Genomic DNA, 27410 nt, shown 5'->3' on the forward strand with positions numbered 1-27410 from the left:
ATGCCCGGAGAAGGTGCGCGGCATGGCGGCGACACAAGGGGGAGGTAGATAGACACTAACTGAGTGTGCTGTGCCGTGCAGTGGTGTACCTGAACAACCCGAACGCGTGTCTGGACTACGCGGTGGGCGCCGGGGGCGCCGACGAGTTCGACGACGCCAAGTTCGTGGTCAAGCAGATCTGCTCCGACTGGTGAGAGGCGTTCATGTTGCAGTAGTGAGGCGGGGCTCTTTCGTTTAACAACATGCCTGCGCTGTGTGTGTCTGACGTGGCAGGAAGGACGCCCCGAACGACGACATCTCGGTCAAGATCATCGTGGGCGGCATCACCAACCGCCTCTACCGCCTCATGTGGGGGGACAAGGTGCGGCGTCGAGAGCATTGGGGGGGGATCCTCCCCTTCACAATCAAGTGATGACTGAGTGACGGTGTGTTCTGTGTGTGTGTCTTTTCAGTCGGTGCTGGTGCGCTTGTACGGCGACCACACGGAGGAGTTCATCGACCGCAGCATCGAGAACAGTACGTGAGCTGCTTTGCTTGCCCTGGTGCTGCTGACGTATGCAGGGAGGTTGAAGTTCGGCTGCTGATCCCTTTCTGTGCATTCCGGTGTTGCAGTGCTCTTTGCCCTGCTCTCGGAGCGCGGATTCGCCCCCACATACTACGGCCGCTTCAAGAACGGCCGCATCGAAGGCTGGCTCGACGCGCGCCCGCTGGAGCCCGAGGACATGGGACTCACCCACCCCATCAACTACCTGCAGATGATCGGCAGGGAGCTCGGCATCATGCACGTCATGGACATCCCCGAGGACCGCGCGCCTGTGCTGTGGACCAAGATTGAGCGCTTCGAGAAGCTGGCGCTGGAGATCGAGCTCGAGGACCCCGTGAAGAACGCGGCGCTCGAGGAACTGGACCTAGCCGGCCTGCACCAGAAGCTGGAGTGGCTCAAGTCGATGCTCCCCTCGAACCACAACCACAATGGCAAGGACTTGCTCGACGAGCTCGACACGGACGAGATCTCCAAGCAAGCTGAGGCGTTCGCGTCTGACGTGGTGTTCTCGCACAACGACCTGCTGAGTGGCAACATCCTGCACAACCCCGAGTGGGACCGCGTGCAGATCATCGACTATGAATACGGCGGATACAACTTCCGCGCGTTCGACTTTGCCAACCACTTCTGTGAGAACTGCGGCTTTGAGCTGGATCTGGCGCTGTACCCGAGCATCGACAAGCAGTTTGCGTTCTTCAAGGCCTACATGAGCACGGCGGCGCCCAAGATGCTGGCCCAGCTGGAGGCCAACCGCGAGTCCAAGGCCTTCTTCCACGCGCTATACGACGTGGTGAACCGCTACGCACTCGCGTCCCACCTGTTCTGGGGCTACTGGGCCCTCGTGCAGGCGGCTCACTCCAAGATCGACTTCGACTTCCTGGAGTACGCTGGGAAGCGCTTCAACGCCTTCGACGTGCAGCGCGAGTTTTTCCTCGGATCAAGTTAGTTTGACGGTTATCGTAGCAGTGCACCGTATGATGCAGCAGGAGCTGGTGGTAGCTGTAGTGAAAGCAGAGTCCATGTGAACGTCCAGTAAATTGCGCAATAAAATGCCTCTACTTCCCTACTCGTGCGCTGCTCGCTGCGCTTACCATCATCACTTACAGCAGCCCGTACACACGCCCGAGTTGCATCGGTACTAACTAAGACCGTGCCAGGCGATCCTGAGCGGGGAGAGTTTGTCTTCCAGTGTCTTCGCCGAAGTCTACAACAGGTCGCTTAGCGCTTGCGCTTGACGTCGCCCGACGTCTCGAGGCTGATGTCGAACGCCGGCAGGTTCTCCAGTGATGTGGACTCGCTCGTCTTCTTGAAGTAGCGGTTGATGACGACGGGCGGCTTCTCCGGCAGCGTGAGCGTGAGCTCCACGTGCATGCGGCCGCGCGGGTCCAGCGTGCGCACGTCCGTGAGCACGCCGCGGAAGCCCGAGAGCTGCGTGACGGTCTTGACCTGCGCGGCGTCGCCCGTGACGGTGATGAGGTTGTTCTTGACGTTGACCTCCTGGCCGAACTTGAGCTGCTTGGTCTCCGTGAAGATGCGCGTGCGCCTGGTGATGACGAAGTCGCCGGGCGTCTGGCTGATGATCACCATCAGGTCCAGCTTGTCGGCGGCCTGGCGCGCGATGAGCGGCAGCCCCATGGCCTCCAGGTAGTCGTTGGTCGAGTCCGAGTCCTCGCGGTCCAGCGACCAGCGGCCCGAGAGCTGCAGCGCGCCCGCGCCCGCCGTGTTGGGCACGGCCGCGGCGGCGCCGGCGCTGGGCAGCACCACGCCAGCGCCCGCCACGGGGATCGCCGGCTTGAAGGCCGCGCTGCGCACGTGGCTCAGGTTCATCTGGTTGAGCTGCGCGGCCGACACGTTCATGGGCACGGCGGCGGGCGCGGCGGGGGCTCCGACTGTGGCGCCGTTGGCCGCGCCCGCCGCGGCGCCCAGGCGCGATGGGATGGCCATGGAGTTGCCCACCACGCTCGTGGCGTTGGCCGCGTGCAGGTTGGACGCGTTCTTCATCTGGTTCATGTTCATGGCGGCGGCGGCGGCGCAGGTGGCGATAATGGAGCTCTTTGCCTTTGGCCGACCCGGCTGCGATTGGAGGAAAAGGAGCTGTTGAATCGGTACGTGATTGGACGATATTGGATTTATGCTGTAAAATATGCGATTGGCGGGTAGATGAGCCAGTCGGAGCCAAGTTGAAGTGAAGTTGAAGTGGCTACTAGGACTTGGAGCAGAAGTTCTGCAGCGTGCGCAGCAGCCCCGGGGCCTGGTACGGCGTCGTAGTGCCCAGGAACGTCATCATGCGCTCGAGGCTGATGACGCCCATGAGCTTGCCCGAGCGCGCCACGAACACGTTGTTGAGCTTGAGCATGCGGAAGAGCATGTCCACGCGGCGCATGGGCGTCATCTCCATGAGCTGGAACGGCGACGGGTCGATCAGCACCGTCAGCTTGCTCGGATCGCACACCTCGTTCGTGCCCCAGTCCATGACCTTGCCGCCGCGCCCGAACGCGAAGTGGATTGGCGAGCTTAGCAACTGCACGGGCAGCTCGTCCATTCCATCCTCGAATTCGTCGTCGTCGTCGTCGAATTCATCGCTGTCGTCGCGCGGCATCGAGTCCACCGCTCCGTAAGCGGCGCGGACCACCGGTATCGGTTGCCGGATGGCAGAGTCGTAGCCGACTGGGGTGCGTATAGCGGTTGGGGTGGCCAATCGCGGTGTAGTCGGGAACAGCAACGATGTCGCCGCAGTCGCCATGACTTCTGTACTTGGTCGGCGCAAATTTACAGGTGTCAGCATGATCGGCGTCACACCTTGCCGTTGACAGCGGGACACAGCGTAGGCCAATCGAGAACGGGTGACTGTGGCAAGCAAGAAACGGTTCTCCAGCGAGTCCACGATTGGAAATACGGGCTCCATGTCTGAACGCTTTAGTAGTGTCAATGCGTCCTCGTAGGTAGAGTCGGCTGTCAGTACGCCCATCTCAGCCACATCCTTCATCACCTCCCAGGCAGGAATATCGTAGGCGGCCTTCGGGAGCTTTTTCAGCCGAGGCAAGTTACTTGTCACGATGAGGACGTCGTACACATTCTCAGTAAATCGCTTGGCAGTAAAGTATGCAGCCAGAATTGCTACTGACACTGGCAGGTTGAGGCCATCAGTGTGTGAAATTTCCATGATGATGACTGCTGTTGAGACGGCGTGGGTAACGCCCGACGAGAAAGCTCCAGCGCCGATGATGGCGAATTCGAAAGGCTCATAGCGGGTACTCATGAGATCAAAGGCTCGGACGGCTTCACCTACGAGACGACCGAAAATACCACCAATGACGAACGTTGGAGTGAACAGACCAGCCGGCACGGGAAGCACAATACTGATGAGTGTTAGCACATACTTGAGCGGCAGAAACGTCACTAGTGACCTCGAAAGCAACAAACTGTCCTCTTCAGTGTTTTCAGGAGTACCATCCGCAACAAATACTTGTTTATCCTTCGAGAATAACGCGTCAAGAATTTTTCGAGGGGAGCCATGCCGCAGAAACCACGCGCTATCCCCGTAGAACTCCAGCCAGCACGACAGCAATGTCACTGCTAGTACGAGCCCCAATCGCTTACCCAAAGCGTTCCACCTGGCCGCACGCGGCGTGTTTGCTGGCGAAGGCTCGAAAAAGTGGTCACGTGCACGCACCAATATCGACAAACTATAGTTGAAAAATGCACCACCAAGACCGCAGATGATGCCCATTGTAGCAAATACTAGCAGGTCAACGAAACAAGGGCCACCACTCCCGTTGACAGCATCCGTATCCGAAGAAATACCCATACTGCGGTTGCCAAAGAGCCCGTAGCGTGTGTTGGCAGCGCCAAAGTCGACGAACAGCGCGCCAACGATCGCTGCGAAGAATGAACGAGGTAGTGTTCGGACCAGGTAAAAGTGCGACGTCACCTCGACTCCAAACAACACGCCTCCAAATGGGGAACCAAAGGTAGCAGCGACGCCAGCAGCACACGCGCAAGCCAGCATCTCCAAGCGCTTGGTGTCATCATCACGGATGCGGCGGAATGGGCGCCAGTTCATAAGCACACTGGCAAAGCCACAAGAGATCATGATAAACGGACCCTCCTTACCAATGGACAACCCAGCACCCAGCGCTGCCATAAGTCCGACGATCTTGGTAGCGACGCAGCGGAACGACAGGTAGGCGCTCATGTCGATCCCCGAAATGGCCACCTTCATGAAGGGAAGCCCTGACCCAGCCGCTTGCGGGCACACGCACTGCGTCAGAATGGCTGCGAAGCCTCCAGCAAGCAGCGCCGACAGCACAAAGAGCATGAACCCTTGGTCGCCCAGCCATTGGCGGTACCGGGCGATCTCGACGCCCCACAGGTCGATCGCGAGCCCCACGCTGCCCGCGAAGATGCCGATGCCGATGAGCAGCAGCGGACTCTGCACCAGCACGAACAGCCCGCGCAGGCCTCTCGGGTAGTCGGCCACGTAGGTCGAGTGCAGTCCGTCGTGGAAGGCCAGCGCCTTCCTGTACGAGGGGCGAGCCTTCTTAGCAGCCGCCAACTGCGAGTGGCGCGCCGCAGTAGCCACTGAGGCGGCCGGAGGAAGAGCGTCGGGCGCCAGCTGCAGCGACGGCAGCGTCGGCACGGGTTTGTAGCGGTGCCAATGGGACGGCGACTCGCGGTCCAGGAACGGGTTCATGATCCGCTCCATGACGCTGTCGGCGCGGCGCCAGGGCGGCGGCACCCGCGGGGACGACGAGCGGCGGCGGCGCGGCGCATTGTGGGCACCGCTGGATGCAGCGGGCTCCAGGTCGAAGTTGGGGCGCGGGATCGAGCCGACGCCGAAGGAGACGGACGTGGAGCGCAGCCGCCGGTCCTTGCTCGTCATGACGGGCGGCTCGGCTCACACAGGAAGGCTGGGCGGAGGATTAGCGGTGGCGGCGGAGGAGGTACAACGGAGACTGCGCCTTCTTTATCGCGCATAACGACTCCTACAAACGCTGGCCAATGGGAGGCCGCCGCTCCTCCCACTTCAACTCCCGGCATCGCGTTTGGGCTCCGATAATGCGACCATGGGGCTCTGTTTGGGCTCCGATGGCTCTAATGTACGGCTGCGGCTGCAAGGAAGGCTGCACGTGGCGCGGAGATCGACGCTCGGTGCTCGTTGAGCGAGCTAAAACCTGGTCGGTCTGTGGAGGGCGGCGGACCGATTCGTTCGGCTGCTCCGTGAATGAAATGAATATCTGAACGGCGAGTCGTTCAAGCACCGGTAACGTCGGTGCTCGCACTCTATGCTGTCAGACGACAGATCCCAGGAGATGTTGGTCTTGCTCCGAGTCGCGGGCATTCGTTCACGCCCGCGCTATGGTTCCATCTTGTAGCGTAAACCATAGGGGTGCGCCCGGCTCCAAGCTCGTGTACACCGAATGCGCCAGTCGCTACACGTACATGTACATGCATCGCTGGCCGCGCTCCAGACCACCTATTGCCGATTACGAGCAGCGCACGGGACACTGCGCCTTGATAATCGTCATCAGGGCAAAGCCCCGATAGTACTAATCGCACCTCGCATTTCGGCTGTACCCATGAGTAATCGTTTATCTCAGGAGATACAAGAAAAGAGACACTCCGTGCATACAAATATCCAGTGCCGCGCGACGTTATCCATATCAACTCTCACGTCGACTGGATTGCGCGGGACAACTCAGACGCAGTTCCGCATTTTCCGCCACCAGCAAGCGGCAGGAGCAGCAGCAGCAGCGCCCGGCGGCCCATTCAGCAAGATGGAGGCCGCGCAGCAGGAGCACGAGACGCAGGAGACCACGCGGCACGCCGAGGCGGAGGCGCCAGTGGGCGCGGAGCTGGCGCAGGAGAAGCCCAAGGTGAGTCAAGGCGGGTCGAGTGCGCGCAAGAGTGATGGTCACTGACAAACTGTGTGGGTCTCTCTCTCTCTGCAGCGCTGGAAGGAGGCGTTCGCGCGCGCCGTGCAGACGGTCATGGACGAGCGGCGCCAGGCCGCGGGGGGCGGCGGCGGCAAGCTCACGAGCTTCGCGGACGTGGTGCAGGCGGCCGCCGCCTTCGACCGCGAGGGGCACATTCACATGGACTTCGACGAGGACGACGACAAGTACGACATCTCGGCGCTGCAGCAGCAGGCCAAGCAGCGCGAGGACGCGTCGCTGCGCGTCACGCGACGCAGCAGCCGCGCCGACTACGACGCGCCCGTCATGACCATCTGCATCATGATCGTCGGCACTCACGGAGACGTGCAGCCCTTCGTGGCCATCGCCAAGCGCCTGCTGCAGGACGGCCACCGCGTGCGCCTCGCCACTCACGCGGTCTACCGAGACTTCGTCATGAGCCACGGCGTCGAGTTCTACCCGCTCGCGGGAGACCCCAAGGAGCTGTCGGCCTACATGGTCAAGACGGGCGGCCATCTCATCCCGCTCAACCTGGAGGCCATCCAGAAGGACGTGCCCCGCAACATGCAGATGATCGAGGAGATCCTCTACTCCACGTGGCCGGCGGTGTCAGAGGCAGACCCCGACGGCGGAGGCCCCGGCATACCCGGAAAGCCATTCCAAGCGCAGGCCATCATCTCGAACCCCGTCACGTACGGGCACATCCACGTGGCCGAGCGACTCGGTGTGCCGCTGCATATCATGTTCCCGCAGCCGTGGGTGCCCACGACAGCGTTCCCTCACCCGCTGTCGAACATGCCGTACACGGGAAAGCCAAAGAAGGTGAACTACATGTCGTACAAGATGGTGGATCTGCTCATGTGGCAGGGCACGGAAAGCATGGTGAACGCGTTCCGCACAGAAAAGCTGGACCTGAGGAAGATCCGCAAAGGAGACGGTGGTCGCGACATTTTACTGGATCTAGCGATTCCTCACGCATTCATGTGGAGCCCCCGGCTTGTTCCCAAACCGAACGACTGGGGTCAAATCTATGATGTCATCGGTACAGTTACTCTGGAAGGTCCAAGCTCCTCCTACACACCTTCACCAGAACTCGAGGCCTTCCTTGGTGACGATGCAGGTCCAATTTTCGTGGGATTCGGGTCAATGGTTCTTCAAGACCCGAAGGGTGTAACTAAAATGATTATCGAGGCTGCAGAACAAGCGGGTGTTCGTGTACTGATTCAGTCCAGCTGGAGTGACATGGCGGGAGATCTCACGATTCCAGAAAACATGTTTTTCCTAGGAAGCTGCCCTCACGACTGGCTAATGCCGCGGGTTTCGGCGGTGGTGCATCATGGTGGAGCAGGCACTACAGCTGCCGGCCTCCTTGCCGGCAAACCTACATTTATCGTGCCGTTTTTCGGGGATCAGCCCTTTTGGGGCCGTGCAGTGCTGGATGCCTGTGTTGGCGTAGAGCCCTGTCCGATCTCTCAGTTGACGACAGAGAAGCTTCGAGTTGCGTTCGAGGCACTTGAGAGCCCACAGCTTCGTGCACGAGCGATTGCAATGCGTGATCTCATGCGACAAGAAGATGGCGCAGGTGAAGCTGTGAAGTCTTTCTATCGCCATTTACCTCTGCAGCATATGCGCTGTGATCTAGACTGTGGACAAGCTGCGACGAAGTGGAGCCAGAAGGACAAAATTCGTTTGTGCAATGAGTGCGAATTTGTTGTGAGTTCCCGTCCTGAAAATTCACCTGCAGATATCGTGGAGTACAATTTTGTTGATTACTCAGCGCGTGGACCGGAGAATGTTCTGGAAGGCGCTTCTGCTGGTGTCGGCGCGTTCGCTCACGTATTTGGTTCAGGTTTTAAGGATGTTGTTGTGAAGCCTGCGCAAGGATACCGCCAAGAAGGAGCCAAGGGTGCTGTGATCGGGTTAGTTAAGGGTCTGGGTGGGTTGATGATTAGTCCTTTGGTTGGGACTGTCGTTTTTGCTGATCACCTTGCTACGGGGGCATATAACAATATCCGTGGAGATGATGACAAAAAGAAGGGGTCTCTTCTTGGGGACAACAAGAAGTTGCTGAATGTCATGGGCTTTAAGACTCGCAACGTGCACAATGGATCCATGAGTGCGGATGAAGTGGTTGACTCGGATAATTTGCTGTCAACTCAAATCGCTATCCAGTTAACACCGGAGGAGAAGAGCAAACTTGAGGGAAGGTTTAATGCGCTTGTAAAGGAGCGCAAACTCCACGGGCATAAGCCGTTTAAATTGGCAAAATGCAGCGTACCGGAATCGACCTCGGAAGCAACAGATACCCCAGAGGACGCTGGAACTGTCGTTGTCAATGTGGATGGGGCTACTTTCAATGGTACTGACTCGTTTGACATTACGTTCGGCGATGGTGGGAAGGTGGGTGAAGCGCTACGTGATAGCGAAGTACAACTGCTAGAAGACGAAGCCCGTAAGGAAGATGAGATCCAGAAAAAGCGACTGGAAAGCTTGAGCAGTACACCACTACCTAAGATGAATATTTGCATGATGACTACTGGAACCTGGGAAGAAAGCGTCCAGCAATATGTTGCGATCGGACTACGACTCAAAGCAGACGGACATTGCGTGAGGATCGCAACAAATAGTGGTCACCGGGACCGGATTATCGGTGCTGGACTCGATTTTTACCCACTTGGGGGTAGCGCTATTACGACCGGCAACTTTCTGCAGTACTTACACCAGCGAACCAAGGATGAGCCGCGCCATAAATCCCGTTTTTTGAACTTCGCACAGTCGAAACTGAACCACCGGCGCGAGTCTTTCCCAGAAGTGGATGACCTACGCGAACTCGTATTTTCGCTGTGGCCAGCATGTGTGGAGGTCGATCCATTGGTACCTGGTAAGGCCTTCCGCGCCGATGCCATCATTGCACACCCGTATTTGTTCGGACAGACCATCGTAGCTGAGCGTCTTGGCGTACCTCTGCACTGCATGAGTTACAACCCACAGTCTCGCACGCAGGCGTTCCCTCACCTCATCAGCTCCAACATGAAACTTCACAGACCGTACCGCTACGCCCCAACGAACGCAGCGTCATATGACGTGATTGACAACGTGCTGTGGAACGGCATGCGAGATGTATTGGATGAATTCCGTTACTTTTTGGGTCTGACGGGCAAGAGTATTGCGAAGAACTTGCTTGCTGAATGGCGTATTCCTCACACATATCTGTGGAACCCTGCACTTCTGCCGAAACCTCACGATTGGGGAAGTGAGATTACAATTGCTGGGTACGTGGAGGTGGAGGAGAGTTATACAGAGGACACCGACCTCACTGCCATTGAGCAAGAGTTGTGCTCTTTTGCTAGAAGTGCGGCAGGGTCACCGCTAATTTACTTTGGGTTCCAGTGTGGCGATTGGGATCCTCGCCGGGTTCAGGATTTGGTGGGCACGTTAGAAAAGGCTGCGCAAAAAGCAAACGTGCGTGTCATATTCCAAGGATATGAAAACAGCAATGACGATGCTGCGTTCTTCGTGGGCGGTACGGACGTGGTGTTTGAGATAGACCAGCAGTTTCCTGTGAAGCGCATTCTTCCGCACGTGCATGCTGCAATGCACTGGGGTGACCTATCCATCACTTCTACATGCCTGGCGGCAGAGAAACCTGCGTGCGTTGTCCCACGTAACATTACCCAGCGCATGTGGGGCCAAGCGTTAGTACTGTCGGGCGCGGGTGTGGAGCCGTTGGAAATGGATGCTCTGACTGCGTCTAACCTCGTTCACGTGTTCCGTGTACTTTTGGAACCCAAGCTTACACATTGCGCTAAGCGGTTGGCTCCTAAGTTTTCGTCACTCAACGCAATCGAGACTGCTGTTTCAGCCTTCTACAGCAACCTACCGCTCGCAGGAATGACTTGCGACTTGGATCCAGCGCGAATCGCCCGCGTCTACGATTCAGTCCACGAAATGAAACTTTCGTATGAAGCAAGACTGGTCGTACACCAGCTCACACACGACGGAGGCAGTGCCGGGGATTTGAAGTATAAACCCCTCCAATATTCGCAGCAGCATTCACCACGATTCTCGTTAAGAGAGCTAGAGCTGTTTCACTCGTCTTCATCCAGCAATCTCAAGAAACAAACGAGAACCAAGGTATTGTATACGTATGATCCTGCAAGTGCAGAGTTGGCAGAAAGAGTGGACCAAGAGCGAGCATCACTCACCTCCTCTGAGGCAGTGCTGTCGAAGAAGTTTGGCGGCACCCCTCGGAAGCGGTTCATTCAGTTCTCTCGTGCTCAGTCCATGGCTTTGAACGTGGTGGAAATGCCTAAATTTTGGAACTCACCGGAGGAGCAAGCGAAGCGCACATCGGAAATTAGTGGGAAGTACGAAAAGCTGCTTATGACACGAAATTTCGCCAACGGTTCGTCTTCGTCATCAGCGTCGTCAGTCGCGCTATAGGTCACGTGATTTTCTGTTTTCTGACACAATGAACATTTGTTTGCCGATGGGTAGCGTATTGGGGGGGGGATTCCTATCTCCTCTAGGCCGATGAATACTAACTTGTTATAGATTCATGCATGCATGGTGTTTGCAGTAGTAGCTTTCACGTTTTGATTGTTTCTATTCCACACAAGTCAGTTGCTCCGCATCACGACACTGTGCTGCCTTCCTAAACCCGAAAAAGCGCATTACTGCTTCGCGCTTACTCTTTCGATGTGGTTTCTTGACGAGACGCTCATACGCCACATTGGTGGCCCTGCGTACAGCAGTTTCTTCTTCGACGGAAGACCAGAACATCTCGATCTGTTCCGGGGTGGCAACAAGACTTCCAGGATTTGACAACACCGAGGAGCAACTGAGTGACCTGCCACCGAGTGCATTGCCCTGAATTTCGAGCAGTTTCAGAGCCTGTGGAACGCCATCGTGCTGGCGAATTGGTTTGGCATCGCGTTGTGATTCTTCTGGATTGCCGCGAATGGAAAACGTTGGCGGGTGATTCCCACCATATCGGAGAGGTTTGTACGGCACAAATACCTTGATTTTATCGCGGATGGCCACGTACGCCTGGAGTGACAATTTGAGATTATTGCTCGGATCAAAAACTCGCGCGAGCTTGCTCGGATCCACATCACACCACATTGTTTCCCATGGCAGGTTAGCGTAAAAGGCCTGTACTGCATCACAGATGGGTTTCTCCGGGTCGAAGGTAGCGGCTAATGATTGTGCTTTGTCTCGGATGTCTGTCTTGAGCAAGCAGAGAAAGCTTGAGGACAGAGACTCTGCTGTGCACGTTTTCCAGTCGATCAACGGTAGCCCGACGTGGGCTTGCTCGCACAAACGAGCTACGAAGTGTTGATATGAGTGTACACCACAGATACCGATGGGTTTGCCTGCAGATAGACTTTCAGCAATAATATCGGACTCGCCCCAGTGGATGACCCCAGCAACTGCCTGCTCTTGAAAGATCCTCGCATACGGTAGATCACTGGCAATTTCTAGCACATTTTCAGATTGGTAAAGCGCCCGCTCTCTGTCTCCAACTTCTCGGGTCTGAAAAACAATTCGGACCTGTTGCTCTGAAGCAGCAGCGTCCACTTTCCGCAATAACTCTTTCAACATACCAGGTGACATCGTTCGCGTGGAGACCCCAAAGTAAATGACTGGTGGAGTTGGCATCTGGAAAGCGAACTCTGTGAGCGCACTGGGCCACTTGAAACGCTTGCGCTCTTTCTCGCGCTTCTTGCGTTTCTTCCGATTGAGACCAGCGTTGCTGCCGAGCGTCACATGACCAACGACTGAGAACTCAGCCCCCCAGTCCAACGGCTTTGGTAGCAGCGTAGGATTCCAGAGATAAATATGAGGAACTTCCCACCGGACAAGCGGGTCGGGCAGATCGCAACGCTTTTTCAATCCAATGAAGGCGCGGAATTGGGTGAGCACTTCAGCTACGCCACCATGCCACAACGCCGTGTCAACGATGCCGTACGTTAGCAAATTGCTTTGGCATATCGTCATGATAGTCGAGTCAAGGCCTGTGATTGAGCTCAGAGGATGAGGAAAATAGTACGTCGGGGAGAGAGGTTCCAAACTGACGCACTGGAGAGGAATGCCTAGGCGCTCTGCAACGTGCACATGACCGAGCAGCAGTGGATGCCACAACAGTGCATCTGCCCGAAAATGCTCTCCGGGCATATTCGTGCCACCACCATGAGGGTCTGACCCGTATGCAGCAGGCCATAACGAGTACATGAGCTCCTTAAATGTTTGAATAGCACCAGTACCGAGCCGGCCGGGTACCGCCGCTCGAGCTGCGTTTTGGCTGTCGTACACAAACTTCGCGAAATCCTGGATACTCTCCGGGGCTCCAGCAAGAGGGTAGAACTCAAGACCGCGTGTCATGATCTCTGTCCTAAATCGTTCGTTGGCTGCGACGCGAACTCGATGGCCCTGTTCCTTGAGCTTAATCCCGATTGCGACGAACTGCTTCACACCGTTGTTCCAAGTACCGATGCCAGCAAGGCACACGTTCATGGATGGGATTTTCGAGTTTGGAGACTTCAGCGAATTCGCTGACTTTGATCTTCTTGTAAGCTTTGGATTGTCCTGCATCTGTTCCCCATACTCAACTCTTCCTCGCTGGCATGACGCGTACGCCTCCCATTCTGCGATAATGGAGAAGTCAACCGCATTTGAAGACTCACTCGGTACACCGAGCGCCATTTTGACTGTTCCAGCCGATGTGAGTCGGGCTGAATAAAGCGTGATGGCTGGTTTCGCGCTCAATTCAGAGCTAGGAGGTTCGTCACCTTTGTCAATGCAGAATTCCCCCGTATCCACTATCGTAGTGTTATTGCTGCTTTCGTTTGCGTGTCGAAGAAGTGGTTGCACTACAGACGCGAGCATTTTCTCTTGTTTGCGTGGACTTGAGGCTTCACCGCCGACAATGTAATGCGATGGACAATTCTGGGCTTGAACGATTGCCTCGTAGCGGGCGCAGTACCGATGCTTTACTGAGTTTTTCATCCGCCTGAGCATCTTCTTGCGATCTTTCCTTCGCGCAAAAATGACAATATCGACTGCATTCGGGCTCATGGCTAGGCAAAATGTATCAGCCAAACCGTTCTGTACCCCGAATGCCGCCATCATGTGACGATCGAAAACGCTGTTCAACTTTCGGTGCCCCTCTTCACGTTTCGCGTTCTTTCGCCCTGCGGCTGCACGGTCGGCAAATAGTACAGCGCCATGAACCGGTCGCCACAGCAAATAGTACACGCCAGCAACTGCGCCCTTCACAGCACCGACAACCCCGCCGTAGATCAAGCCTTTCGCTGGCTGAAACAAGACACCCGTCAGTCCCCCAGTTAACTCGTGCGCGAATACGATGGCCCCGGTAGCAACTCCGGTCAGCAGGGAGTTGGGTCCACGAGCGGAGTAGTCGACGCAGCGATAGCGCACAAACTTTTTCTTCTCGTTTTCTGGGCGCTCTCTCACGATGAAGGAACAGCGGTCGCAGAGCTTAATCCTGTCGTGGACGCTCCACTGCGTAGCCACGCGTTGGTGGTCGAGGTCACACCACATTTCTTGCGTCGGAATGTGATGGTAGAAACTGCGAACCGCCTCTTCAGCGCCATTTTCTTCTGCCATGAGGTCTCTCAGTACTTCAGCTCGTTTACGGAGCTCTGGGTTTTGAAGATCGATGAAAGCCTTACATAGTATCTCGGTTGTTAGTTGGGCTATGGGGCAAGGCGCCACACCCACCCGAGCACTTGCGACGGCCTGGCCCCAAAAGCGTTGGTCTCCAAAGAACGGTACAATGAAAGTGGGTTTCCCAGCGAGTAGTCCAGCGGCGGTAGTGCCGGCGCCACCGTGATGAACAACTGCCGATACGCGAGGCATGAGCCAGTCGTGCGGACAATTGCCGATGAAGAAAACGTTGCTAGGTATTTCGATGTCGCCGGCCATGTCGCTCCAGCTAGACTGGATCAGAACTCGTACATTTGCTTGTGTAGCTGCTTCGATGATCATTTTCGTAGTTGCCAGGGAGTCTGCTAACACCATGGAACCGAAGCCAACGAAAATAGGCCCTCCATCGTTGCCAAGAAATGCCTCGAGTTCCGGAGAAGGAGAATACACGGATGCGGGGCCTTTCAAGGTAACAGTACCGATGACGTTGTATAGATCTCCCCAGTCTGCTGGCTTTGGTACGAGCTTGGGACTCCACATGAAGGAGTGGGGAATATTTAAGTCCAAGAGCAGCTCCGAGCCCGAGTCCCCGTTGCGAATCGGATGCAGCTTCAGCACTTCGGTGCGAAATTCATTGATGATCCCTTCAGTACCTTGCCACATGATCATGTCGACTAGTTTGTAGGAGAGGTAATTCCTCTTCTGCCACTTGCCTGTGTACGCCAAATTGGACAGCGGGTGTGGAAACGCCATCGTGGGCACCCACGGCTGAGGGAACATGATGTGGAGCGGCACACCTAGACGTTCGGCGACATGCACATGTCCGTAGGAGACGGGGTTGGCGATGATCGCTTGGGCTCGAAATGGTTGCCCTGGTACGCCGGGACCGCCTCCATCCGGGTCTGCTTCAGATACGGCTGGCCACGTGGAGAGCACGATCTCGTTGATCATCTGCATGTTGCGCGGCACGTGTTCGGTGAGTGTTTTTATCGTCGTTGGAATGAGGTGGCCTCCCGTCTTGACCATATACGCTGCGAGCTCTTTCGGGTCACCGCCCAACGGGTAGAACTCGATGCCGTGGTTCATTACGAATTCTCTGTACACGGCATGGGTGGCGAGGCGAACACGGTGTCCGTCCTCTTGCAGTCGAAGCGCGATCGCTAGGAATGGCTGAACATCTCCACGGGTGCCCACGATGAGGATGCAAATGTTCATCAGCGGCGGCATCAGCAGCAACTCGTCGTTGTCGTCGTTGCCTGAGGATTTCTTGCTGGGAATGGCTTGTCTTGGCGAGCTGGGCGATTGGAACTCATGTCGAGAATCTTCGGAATGAGACGTCTGCAGGTCGATGGCATCTTCAGGTGCGAACTGCAACTGGATGTGTCCATCTGAACTCTGGTGCGCGATTGCGGCCGCGTGCAGCCCGTCCAGCTCGTTCCCTACGAACGACTCGATCGCAGCAGACAAGCTCGCGCGTGCCGCAGCTTCGGAATTTCTGCGGTGCATTTGCGGGACAAATACAGATGCCAAGCACTGAGCTAAGCTCGCGTGCGTGCTCGATTCGCGTGGAATGAAAATACTACAGGTGTGCGTTGCACAACGGCCAGCTACATTTAGTCTGACCGATTGCGCTGCATGCCGCGACGCCCGATTGCGACAACCAAAGTTAATATGTCCACGTATTAATACCACGCGTAAAACTTTTATGGCTAACACCATGCCGTTATATGTCATGGCGCAGCGATAGCCTGAGCCTTCGACTGTCGAAGATGAACGAACCAAAACTGTATTGAACCTATTATTTGAAACTCAACGCAATGGATTTGTGGCGCGCTGCTTTTTCTCGTCGATATGGATTGCTATTTCGGCAGGGTCAGCGTCGAAACCTGAACCATGTTGAATTTCAATCTGCAGGCGTTCGCAAACCTTTGCGAAGAAGGTTGTGTAGTCTGCTGAGCCCCGTTGATTATCTGCGGATGCTGTCACTGGGGCAAGATCCACAAGTTCTGCTGGGATGTCAGACCACTTGAACTTTCGCATACCCACTAGCAACTCCGCTGGTGCGAACGCAGAGCACACAACTGAGGGTTGGATGTCGTGTGCAATTAGGGCATTGATGAGTCGAAGGTGAACAGAGAAGTAGTTGCCGTCTTTTCCAATTGCAACCCCCGACCATGAGCACGAAGTCACTTCACCTTCTGAGTCATCGTGTCCAAGATGGTGTCTCATGCACTCCAATGCTCTTTCCTCATCAAACTCCAGCACCATCGCAAACCTCGCAGGTTTGTCAACAACTCCATCTGAGATAGCAGTCGTCTTCTCGATGTGAAGGAATGAGCATATATGTGTTATGAAGCTGACATGATCCAATCCAAGAGACCCACTAAGGTCTTGGTTTAGGTCGAGCGATGTTGGCAGACCCAGGATCGCACTGAGCGTGGACGGGGAGAGTTTCAGTGAACACCTCGAGCTGCTCGCGGGATCGTAAAGCTCCAGACTTAACCATCCCGTGGTGTCATGTAGTTCAGCGCTGTCGCTAATGTATGCAGAAATCAAAACCTGATCGTGCCCCACTGCACGAACTGTCTTGAACAATCTTTTGCTCTTGCTCTCGGTGCTGGTCGTATCAACCAGCGAGCTCGAATAGTCTGACAACACCAGGTGATCTCCTCGCCCGTCACTTCGCTGCTCAATGCGGAGATATTCCAACACTATCAGCGCTAGCATGCGACTCCTTGTCTTCTCCATCTCCAAGATTTCTTCTGAGCATTCGTCCTTGTAGACAGTCGGAAGCAACAATTCCTTGTCTTCAACACCCACAGCATGGACCAGATCACTGCTTTCCAATAACAACGAAAGCCTAGCACTGGTTGCGCACACATAGGCGTCGATTCGCAGCATTACACTGCGATCTCCAGATCCGTGGCTTGCAGCCACGTCGAACACAGTAAATAGCGTACGGCCAGCACCAGCCAGCACTTTCACTGTCGTTAGGATCTTCACACCACGTGCACCGGCAACTCCATGGCGCCGCGATTCATCAATTAACTTGGACGCATTAACGTCCGCGTCCCGATCGAATGTCTTCGTCACTGGTGTTGCTTTTTGCTTGGCGTACAATCGGTCACGCAAGAACATCACCTTCAGCGTTTTGGTCGGTCGTAGCTCCATATCTACCTGGGCATCCAGACGAGTGAGGATAATGTGCCGCATCAAACTGTCGATAGACACAGAGGCGATGAGAGAGGCCTTGTCGGGGCCCACCACTTCACGCAGATCGCTATGGCCTCGGATTTCAGCGATGGCGCTACCGCTGGATGCAGGATGATACACGTGAAACTTGATACTGAAGGAATCGCGCTCTCGCACACGATCGGTTGGCGACGCGAGTGCAGGCTTCAAGTCTCGGATCACTTCAGCCCTCATCGTAACGCGCACAACTACATACAAACCGTTGGCACGGTAGCTGCCACGATGGACGAGCTCTTCGGTGTCGTAGCTGTAAATCTTCCGACGGCGCTGATTATCCTTGGTATTATTCTCCCGATCTTCATCGTCTTCTTCGTCGTCACTTTCAGTCTCCTTGTCATCTAGGAGATAAGTGCACGAAACCACAGATACTTCCTCGTCCGCCAAGTTCCGGTCCACTGGTAGGTGGTGTCCAGACATTCCTGGCCCTTCATCCGATGTAGATATTGTCCTCCTGTTGTCGTGAGCAACTGGTTGAGCGACTTCAGTCGCCCAGAATGAACCACAGGGTAAGTGAGCGACCACACACCCGTTGTCGCCACCTCCGCCGTTCGGGTCCCATTTGCAGTAGCGGTTCACGAGATATCGACTGACACTCTTCCGTCCAAGTGGAAGCGCATGTTTCCACGACAACTCCACGGGTAAGCTGGCTTCAATCTCGTGTTCTTGCAGTAGAAGCGTCTGTTGTTCACATGATTCGGGTAACCAAACGCGATATCGAAGAGCACCAGCACCTGCACATTTCCCTGTACTTTGACCTGCTATACTGCCGGCTTTCGGTTCGGGATCACAAAGTTCGGCCTGAACGTACGCGCGCACGACTTGGTTCTTTGTGATCCGTTGGTGAGGATTCTCCATGATCCGTAGTACGCATGGGAATCTGGCAATAATGGGACGTCTTAAGCGATAGCAGCTTATCGCATCCGTGTTCTCCTCTAATGATTTTTCTTCTATTTCGCCATTGCTGGAGTTCGCATCGTCGGGTTTCATAGTAATCGAGTTTGCCCGGCAGAAACTCCGCATTAATACATGCTGCAGTTGGGAAGGTTTAGCATGCCTCGATAAGCGCAGTAGTTCCTGGGCTGCAGTACCGGATAGACGAATCGCGTGGTAAGTGCTCGATCCTGGCGCGTAGAAAGCAGCTTGGAAGTCACCCTCTTCGTGCCGTTCAACGAGTGTGAACACCCAACGCTCTCCTAATCCATCGGTGTGATGATTACCAGGCGCCCGAACTACACGACGTAGTAGTACACGTCCTGGTGCGCTTTCAGTAGTTTTTACGCTGAGTCGAAGCGCAGACACCATTCTCGGCTGGAACTCAGCCACCACCATCGGAGATCGCGTGACACAGTACAAGTGAAGGCGATCAAGCAAGAGAGACGGTATGCGGGGTGACGGAACGAAAACTCGTCGTGCTTCAGCTGCTGACAGCCGACCCAGAACATTCTCCAACTCGACAACCAGCGTTAAAGCAACGGCTTGGGCACAATCGTTTTGTGAATTGCTGCTGTGTACAAATGCGTCAACTTGTACATGTCCTCGAGCAAGCTCCGCAATGGTGAGAGTGGTCAAATATCCTCCAAGTAGTAGAACTCGTCGGTACAACCGCACTGCGTGAGGACGCACCACTAACTCGTACGGGCTTGGAGGCTCAATGGACTCTGGAATATCTTCGAGCCTTCGTCTCTGCAATAGACACAAGCGCGCCAGACGGGCATACGTGTCTTGATGTGACTGTGGCGGCAACTTATTCCCTCTGGTCTCTCCACTCAGGGGCATAGCGGTAGGCGTCAACAATTTGTCGATGTCGTCTTCGGAAATCACCGTGAACCAGCGTTCCCCTGAACTTGGAGAATAAACACTCGCGAATATACGTCTGCACTCGTGGAAGAGGGAGACCACGCATCGCTCTTCCCAGTCGACGCTCTTCTTCTTCTTATGTGCTTGACTCGTGACATTAACACTCGAACTGACTAACAAATGTGCTGTGCGGTACACGCGAACATCCGCCAGCACAGCATCCATAAGTTGCATCACTGCCGAGTCTTCGCCAGCTCCATCTTGTACATAGTCTACGGGACAATTATCAAAAACCACTACGCGCTCAAACAGACCAGGAACTGGTTCGTAGCGGGTGATTTCCGGCGCAAGGAAGCCTGTGCCATCAGCAGCGATTAATCGAGCAGTTCTTGTAGCCGACTCAATCCAGGATGCAAGAGCAAAGAGCAGCCTGCTTGAAGCCACCTGCGATCGTGCAACTACAGCATTGGGCCACAGTGCGTGACGTACGTATCGCTCCAACGCCACCAGGTTCACTGGTGGAATCTTAGTAATATCCACTTGTTGTAGTTTGGCTCGTAAGAACACTGGCTGTGCCAAAAGGCGGCGAGAAAGTCGCCAACTAACCGAGCTTGTCGCGATGTCTCCTTGAGAAGGACCCTCGTAGACCTTCCTTGGTGTCAGCAAGACGATAACAGCCTCCATGACCACCACCATCGCTGGATTTGGTGCGGGGGTTAAGTCACCAAATCCACACTTGGCCTGTTCGATCATTTCAAGCGTAATACCATCTCCCCCTAGCTCCAACCGCAACCGCGTAGTACGATCCAGAGCCAACTTCACGTCTGCATCCACCATTCGACGCTTAGCCTCCTCTTGATAGGCTTCCTCCAGCTGATCGGAACCTTCTTTTGGTCCAAACAAGTCACTACGATTCGTGATGGTGCCTCTCAGTAGCACGCACATTGGTAACGGGTGAAGGCCGCTCTTGATGGTGTCAAAACAGCTAAGAAATGCTCGTTGCGTCACGTCCCGCAGCCCCACATCACCTTCCAGGATGACACTGTGACCCAGCGACACGGCATCTCGAATAGCGTTGAAATCAAAAGCCTGAACATTGTCCTCGACATCCAGAGATCTCCGTTTCGGCGCTGGCAGACGCGTTACTGAAAGAAAGAGCCCTGGTAAAGCCGCTTGCAGCTTCTCAAGTATGACAGTCCGTGCTTTTTGTGGCACATCGTTAGCCACCACGAGAAGCAATGGACGGCGTCGGTGGAACGGGTATCCCTGGGCTTCGATAAGCTCTGCCGAAACAAAGCGCCGAGCGAACTGTTCATCACTGTGGTCGGCATCGCGTCGTTCTGTGATTTCGTGCCGAGTTTCTCTCTCGCTTAACATCCGATAAACAACTAGGAACGGATTGTTCGACGTTAGGCTGGGCTCAAGTAAATGCTGCAGCCGTGTGATAGCTGCAAAGGCCGTAGTCCACTTGAAAATTGCCACTGCAGCTTGCCAACCTCGAGGCATCCGCTCGAATGTCTCGACTCGAAAGTCTAGATCGCCCATGTAAGCATCCACCAGTGCCAAACCGAGTCGAGATTTCCGCAAATATGGTGTTGAAGCAGCCACTCCTGCTGCTGCAAACCCGCCTGATGCATTCATGAATGCTCGGGCCGCTCCAGCAGCGGCATCTGCAATCTTTTGTACTCGCCGAGTGACGCCGACACCACAGCGCAGAAAGCGCGCAGCTTCACGCCACCTTGTGTTTGGTATATCCCATTCGTCGTCGGCATCACTGGTAAAAATCATTAGCATACGCACGAGTCCAAGCACAAGCGCAGGTAGACATGCCACTTGGGACGAAGACTTTATCCCCGTTTTCATCAGGTTTGGAAGCGCGACCATTTCTTGGCATGCTACAGCCAGTTCTTGCAATGCCACAGCGGTCACCGATCGCGCCGCGAGGGCGAGTTGCAGCCGATAGCTCACCAACTTCCTGATTTTGGACATTCGCACGCGCCCAAACCGCCCTCGCATCACCTTCTGAATTCGCTCAGCAGAGCTTTCTTGTAGGCGTCTTCTTCGCTTCGCCTCTGCCAATCGACGAGCAAGCCAACCTCGAGCAGCTCGTTGCAAGTGCACCGACGCTGCATTGTTCCAGTACATCTTCGCAACCCGCCGCCGAACAAGGTATCCACGGACCCCAGCTTGAATAAACGTGCTGGCCACGACGAACTCGATCTTCATCTGCGCATAGATCTCTCGGGCTAGCATGCCACGGGCGAATTTCTGGATTTGAGTCGCGCACAAGTGCTGAACGAGTGGAGCTGCCTGGTCGTGCTCGTGCTGCTCAGAAGCAGCCGCGGCACGAATCGCAGCTTGCTCTTGATCTTCCCGCCGCTGTTGTTCTTGATTGAGACTAGCAACTTCTGTTGTTTGTTCTCTGCTAGATTCTATTCTCTTGGCATGCTGTACAACACATTCCAGTGTTAGGAACTTGGGTGTATTTGCCTTGCAACGGGCGACTTACCGTTGTGTCTTTCACGGCCTTGTGCTGAACTTTGAAGGTGTTGAGCAGCTCCTCCTTCTTCTGGATATTGACTATCTTGCTCTCGTACATGTACTTCTTCTCCTCAAACTCCCGACGAAGAGCAGCCAACTCGCGTTGAGCTTGGATGGTAAAAGTGCGCAGTTCATCACCGTACACCTGTAACTCAACACAGCTCTCGAAGTACGCAACGTCCATCCACTTGCGTTCCATCTCCTCCCTCAACGAGTCCAACAACACGCCCAATTGAACATTTGCTTTTCTCTCTGCTGCTAAAGCTTCTTCAAGCTGCGCGCCTCGAGCTCTTCGTCTTGGTGGCGGAGGACGGCCAAACGAGCGCCATTCGGGTTTGGAAATCGGTCCTAACATGCCTGAGCGTTTCTTAGCGTAAAACTTGCCAGGAACGTCGGACTGGAGCGGATCACCGAGTCGAAGTACGTTCCCTTCTGAGTCTTCAGCGGTGTACGACGACCCAAGAGTAGGCGGAATATTATACGCGTTACCTGACAACTCGACCATGCTAAAACGGCGCTGGGCTTCGTCCTCGGGCACCACTCGACCGTGAATATCTCGCGCGTATCGGCCAAAAGCGGCTTCTTCATGAAGAACCACCACTTCAGCCTCGTGTAGGCGAGCCATGTCCATTTCACCAATCTGCGACGGCAGCACTGAACTGTATTTGGTCTTGCCAGAACGTGGCAACACTCGGGACTTTGGGCGGAGTGCTCCGACCTTAGACGGAGTATTAGGAATAAGCTCTTCGTCGTTCACTACGCGCGTCTCGTACGGTGTTTTCGCTCTTTTTCTATCAGCCAGAGCCTGTGCCAATGTTGCAGCATCCGCCGCTGGTTTCTCAGCATCTCGACTCAAATGTCGGAGACTCTCACGCACGGGTTGAGAGCGCTTGCCACCCACTTGCAGAAATCGGTTCGAGTCCGCAGTGTCAGTTCTATCTACTGACTGCAGATTCCGCTGTTGCTCTGCCATCACTTTTTCTCGGCAGTCAAGGTTAATCGGCAAGATGAAGGGGTTGCGCTCAAGCGTGAATCCCAGCCACTCTGTGAGTCCAGTGTGCTTCACCAGAAACTCCAGGTCGGATGCAAGCTTGACCAGGTAGTTGATTCCATTCCACCTGAACTGTTCCAGTTCTGCTGATGGTTTTGCTCCTGGTTTCTCGGTCGTCCTATGCTTTTGCTTGTAAGTTCTCCATGCAACAATCGCCTCCACGGTCTCCAGCGTTGCCAACCGCAGCAAATCCAAGACATCGACTGTTTCCCCCAGGTGAGCGCCGCTGATGTGCCCTGCTGCACTTGCCCGACCTAACCGCTGCAAGTATCCTTCACGTACCAGGATGCACTTCAACACCTCCAACTCCTATTACATGAAAAGTGTTAGCCGTACAGCGTGTGGTAATAGCATACAGGTCGGTACGTCACCTCTCCAGAATCGAGCTCTTGAGGTCCAGCGTCATTTGCAAATGTCACCGAAGACACTCGAGGCAGCGATACACCCTGGCAACAAAACATTCAGCCGATGCAGCCTGGACACTACCAAATCGACCGACTGACTAACCAACCTTGCCATTCGTTCGCACAGCTTTCTTAGGGGAAGTCTTCTTGGCCTTTTTGATCGGTGGGAACTTCGGTGAAGTTGCATTTGGAGAGATAGGTGCTGTCCTGCGGGACGGAGAAGCCGCTGCACCAATAGCTCTGGGTGATTCATGCAATTGAATGTTGTAAATGGGGGTGCTACTTGAATGACTACATGCATTACCATGAAAACTTACACTTTCGGTTTGCTGCTGGAACCATTTGCTGCTGGCGGAGTACGATCCATGTAGACTGCCGCCACCTCGGAGCTCTACTCGTCTGGCTCGTCACTGTGAAGCCCGGTCTTCTTCTACGGTCCGTGGCAACGTCGAGCTGCGCGTGGCCGCATCCGGATCCCCGCGAGTGTGTCGCTTCGCCACCAGTTTCAAGTCGCGACTGAATTAGTTCAAGGCGGACGCGTGCTGCTATGGGGACAGGGAGGGAATCGATCTAGTTCATTCATTAGTTGGTGGTGTCTGTGCCTATCCTACCATCCGGCACTGGTATTAAGCGGTCGGGACTTGGTAAGGCCGACCGGTTCGATTCATGCTCGAAGGCATCTTCAAACTCGTCATCACCTTCGAAATGCTGCTCCGTGGTGTGATAGCTAGTGTCTTCGTCCGCTTCGGAGGCGCAGGAATTGAACGCATCCGACCGGTCGGAGACCTCGCACTCGGACTCGCGGTTGTCTTCGTGCGCTCCTTCCTGAGATTCGGCTGATGCTTGTTTGCTCACCACGCCCTCGTCGGCCAAATTCGGAGGTTGTTGTGATTCCTGTGACCACGACGGTAGATACTCGAGCAACAGAAGTGGAGGAGCTGCAGACGCAACAGAGAAATCGACACGTTCAGATTTTGGGGCGTGCGGAGCTGTGTCGTCTGGTGGGTTGTCGGGGATGCAGGTCATGTCTGCACGAAATTCGACCATGAACACGTCCGAGCAATTTGAAGAGATGCTGGTGGGTTCGTCAGGAAGTGTACTCGTGGCAACAATCACAACAGGCATTTGGTCGTGCTGATCTTGCTGAATATCGCTACATTCAGCGATTGCTGAATGGACCTGCCCGAGGCACGTTGGATCTACAGCGATGGGGTCAGCAGCAGCTTCAGCGAACGATGAACAGTACTTTTCACCGCGGTGATCTTCCACAACTACGTTTGACTCGCTTTCTGCGTGGATGGGCGCCATTTCGTTCGTATCATCCAGGTCTATGATTTCGAATTCACTCGAATCATCGTTCGTAGATGTACTTTCAGTGCCAAGCCGCTGCCATGGTTGCGGTGGCTGCACAACTCCAGCAACGCTGTCTTGGCCTCCTTCCGGAATATCATCAACTTTGTTTGGCTCTCCACAGTCGTCTTCAGGTGCGGTAAACATTGACATCACTGCCGTAGGTACATCCATTACCGCGTCAAGACTCCTAGTAGCAACTTCTTCCTGAACCATAGAACATTTCTCGACCATTAAATCGGTTTCAAAGAACGACGGGATCGGAGACTCAGACACACTGGCCAAGGGCTCCACTGCGTCGACTTCACTGTCACGCATACTTTTTTCGTCGTCCGTTGTTTCGGGAGTTAAATCGTGTGGAGCTGTCACGATCGCACACCCAATTTCTTGTGAAGGTATTTCCAACTTCAGCGACAGCGGGGCATTCATCCTTTCAGCCATTGAATTCGTTCGTACGATAGCGTCACTCAGCTCTGACTTCTCAAGTGATGTTCCACCATTTGTTGAAGCTTTTTGAGCCTTAAGTTGTTTCGAATCGCCTCCAATTTCATCTTGTTCCGGTATCAAGTTCAAATCTGAGCGCAACTCGGTCTGTGGGACTTTTCCTTTCTCAGGACTTGCAATCGGAGCGAGAGGGACGGTCTCAATCGGATGCTCCTTCACCAACTTCAGGTCAAACTTGGAATTGGCAGAGCCTCGCTTTGACGCGGTCGGATCGGCTATCAATGTGGTTTTGGCTTTCCGTGCACGACTCTCCTCGAGATATTGCCCAGCTAGCACCTCCAGCTTGGCCATACATTTGCCCACGTAAAATTCAATAGCAAGACAGATCGTGCTGGCTTCAACCGTTCGGAAGAGGAAGTCCTGCGTAATTGTTTCGCTAGCTGCAATTCGAGGGGATCCCGGAGAGGCTGGCGCAGGGCTCCGACACTTGAGCAAACAGCACGTATAGCCTTGTTGAAATACGACCGACCATTTCTCGAGATCGGTGTAGTACCAAGAGCTGAGCTCCACTTCTGCTTCATGACCTGTGCAAAATGAAATTCCATGCGACGAAATCTCTAGCGAAGTCGCTTCGGTTGGAGACGACTGCCCCGACATCGCCAGCTTCACGGGGAACCGTAGTAGTTTATCTGGAGCGATGGTCGAGTGTTTCTCGACGCATTCGGACAGCACGTTGAGCCATACCTCATACTGCTCTGGTTCCGCAGCCGCAAATGTCCACGTCCGGTAGAGCGTAACCACGTCAAACGCGTGCATGGTAGGAACGTTTGCACTGTTGCCTCGACTGACTGGACTAGATGCGGAGACCGGTCGAATACAGAGCACTGAGCTCAGATCGATCACCCGTCGTTCCTTTGGAGCGTCTGTCATTCCAGGACAGTGCGTGATTTTGTTGTAGTAGCAAAGAAATCCACCAACTGGGGTCTCGAATAAAACAACAAGCTTTGGGCGCCATGCCTTCCGCAGGTGGAAAGTGCGCGCATTCTGCCGCTTAAGTAGTTGCCCTTGAAACTTGAACATTTTCCCGTAGTGCGTTAACTGGAGTAGCGATACCAATGGTTGAATAGTTTTTTGGGGGAGTGGCACCTTGTCACGAGATAAGCCAGCCATTTGCCGTAATAGTGGTTCGTTTGGCGCTGATGAGAGACAAGATGCGTGCAGCTCGCACAATCCGTTTGTCATAACCCGCGACATGCTTGGATTCGTCCGCAGACTTGGATTCATGTGACTGAGCTCTCCCGAGTTAATGCCGATCATTATATTTGACGCTGATGCTTCATCGGGTTTGCTCCCGCTTTGGTCACTGCACTCGACGAGATTTTGGCACCCGATGACCCGACAGCAAGCATCAATTCGTTGCTTCAGGCTGTCGGCGTCAGTGAAGAACATCAACACACTCGCTCGGCGCGATACTGCGATGCCGGGAAGTGGTATTGTAATATCGGTGCTGCTTGAACGTGGTGTTCGGGTGGGCGAGGTCAGCATTTCTCGAAGAGAAGCATCCATGTATGTGCCGTTCTTGAGGTACCAGATTGCTTCCCGAATGTATTGGGCTTCCAAGCTCTGGAACACGAGATAACTCGGTTGCTTCGCGAGCTGATGCGTCGTTCGGAAACGCAGCTCAAGTCGTGTTCCCGACACTTCACACGATTCCAGATGCTCATACGAGTACGAAAACAAACACGCGCTTCGGTCGTGGCAGTCTGGCGACGGGAACACGCGAATGTGGTGAATCCCTAGCGTGAGTCCCCGTAGATCCCCACTAATGGAGCAGGTAAAGCAGAGGTGTCCAGACCGAATGTACTCGAGTCCAAGACGCTCGCGACTCACTGCATTCTTTACTGGCTGCTCTCGTCGCAACAGTTCTCTTCTTTTGGACATGGGCAGCATCGACGGTTGACTGGATCCTAAAGACGCTCGACGCTGCTGGATTGGCGAGGGCAAGTTTTGTCCGATGAGAACTCCGATGTAAACTTGTTCAGGAGGTTTTTCCAGGTCCGGTAGCGCCAGAATCGCAGTGAAATGTGCTTCAAGCTCTGTGAGAATGGGGAAGACAAATGTAGGGGACGTGGAGCCATCGTCCAGCACAAAGTGCAGCGACTTCTCGCTATGGTCCCACACGACCTCCTTCATGACTCCGATGGGGGACTGGAACATCATCTTGTGCTGATGAACGGTGATGGCGTGGACAGTCTCGGCCGATACTCCGAGGATGATGTCAACTGGCGCCGAGCCCTCGGGCGCAGTACGCATTTTCCCGTGATAGATCGAGGGTTCTTGGACGCTTGGGTTCTCACTTGGCGTGTAGGCATGTTGACGAGATCCCGATCGGCTGGAATGAGCTGAGAAGGAGCCACGCATGTTGCCTTCTGCCTCCACAACAC

General features: G+C 54.8%; 5 protein-coding genes across 6 annotated transcripts; 2 read left to right on the forward strand and 3 right to left on the reverse strand.

The window, feature by feature from the left end:
• IUM83_16457 (putative ethanolamine kinase) lies at window positions 1-1490 on the forward strand (the record flags this gene model as incomplete). The annotated part of the gene is made up of 5 exons (XM_067941337.1): window positions 1-13; window positions 82-190; window positions 274-361; window positions 453-516; window positions 613-1490. 5 exons carry the CDS (start codon window positions 1-3, stop codon window positions 1488-1490), a joined length of 1152 nt encoding a protein of 383 aa, XP_067781563.1.
• Window positions 1491-1762: 272 nt separating this feature from the next.
• Window positions 1763-2560, reverse strand: IUM83_16458 (Chloride Channel (ClC) Family; the record flags this gene model as incomplete). Its single annotated transcript, XM_067941338.1, has 1 exon — window positions 1763-2560. The coding sequence occupies one exon, from the start codon at window positions 2558-2560 to the stop codon at window positions 1763-1765; it is 798 nt and encodes a 265-aa protein (XP_067781568.1).
• A 187-nt stretch (window positions 2561-2747) lies between these two features.
• On the reverse strand, window positions 2748-5426 carry IUM83_16459 (Chloride Channel (ClC) Family; the record flags this gene model as incomplete). The annotated part of the gene is made up of 1 exon (XM_067941339.1): window positions 2748-5426. The coding sequence occupies one exon, from the start codon at window positions 5424-5426 to the stop codon at window positions 2748-2750; it is 2679 nt and encodes an 892-aa protein (XP_067781569.1).
• An 895-nt stretch (window positions 5427-6321) lies between these two features.
• Window positions 6322-10902, forward strand: IUM83_16460 (Sterol 3-beta-glucosyltransferase; the record flags this gene model as incomplete). The annotated part of the gene is made up of 2 exons (XM_067941340.1): window positions 6322-6420; window positions 6496-10902. The coding sequence occupies 2 exons, from the start codon at window positions 6322-6324 to the stop codon at window positions 10900-10902; spliced, it is 4506 nt and encodes a 1501-aa protein (XP_067781623.1).
• A 3275-nt stretch (window positions 10903-14177) lies between these two features.
• IUM83_16461 (Sterol 3-beta-glucosyltransferase) lies at window positions 14178-27279 on the reverse strand (the record flags this gene model as incomplete). Of its 2 annotated transcripts, XM_067941342.1 has the most annotated exons (6): window positions 14178-14321; window positions 14440-15566; window positions 17088-17717; window positions 21273-21624; window positions 21686-23077; window positions 26857-27279. In XM_067941342.1, 6 exons carry the CDS (start codon window positions 27277-27279, stop codon window positions 14178-14180), a joined length of 4068 nt encoding a protein of 1355 aa, XP_067781543.1. The 2 variants fall into 2 exon arrangements, with proteins under 2 accessions (XP_067781543.1, XP_067781544.1); XM_067941341.1 differs by lacking the exons at window positions 17088-17717; window positions 21273-21624; window positions 21686-23077; window positions 26857-27279 and having other exon boundaries at window positions 14440-15633.
• Between the last annotated feature and the right edge of the window lie 131 nt (window positions 27280-27410).

Source organism: Phytophthora cinnamomi (assembly GCF_018691715.1).
Source record: "Phytophthora cinnamomi strain GKB4 chromosome Unknown Contig116, whole genome shotgun sequence".
NCBI lineage: Eukaryota > Oomycota > Peronosporomycetes > Peronosporales > Peronosporaceae > Phytophthora > Phytophthora cinnamomi.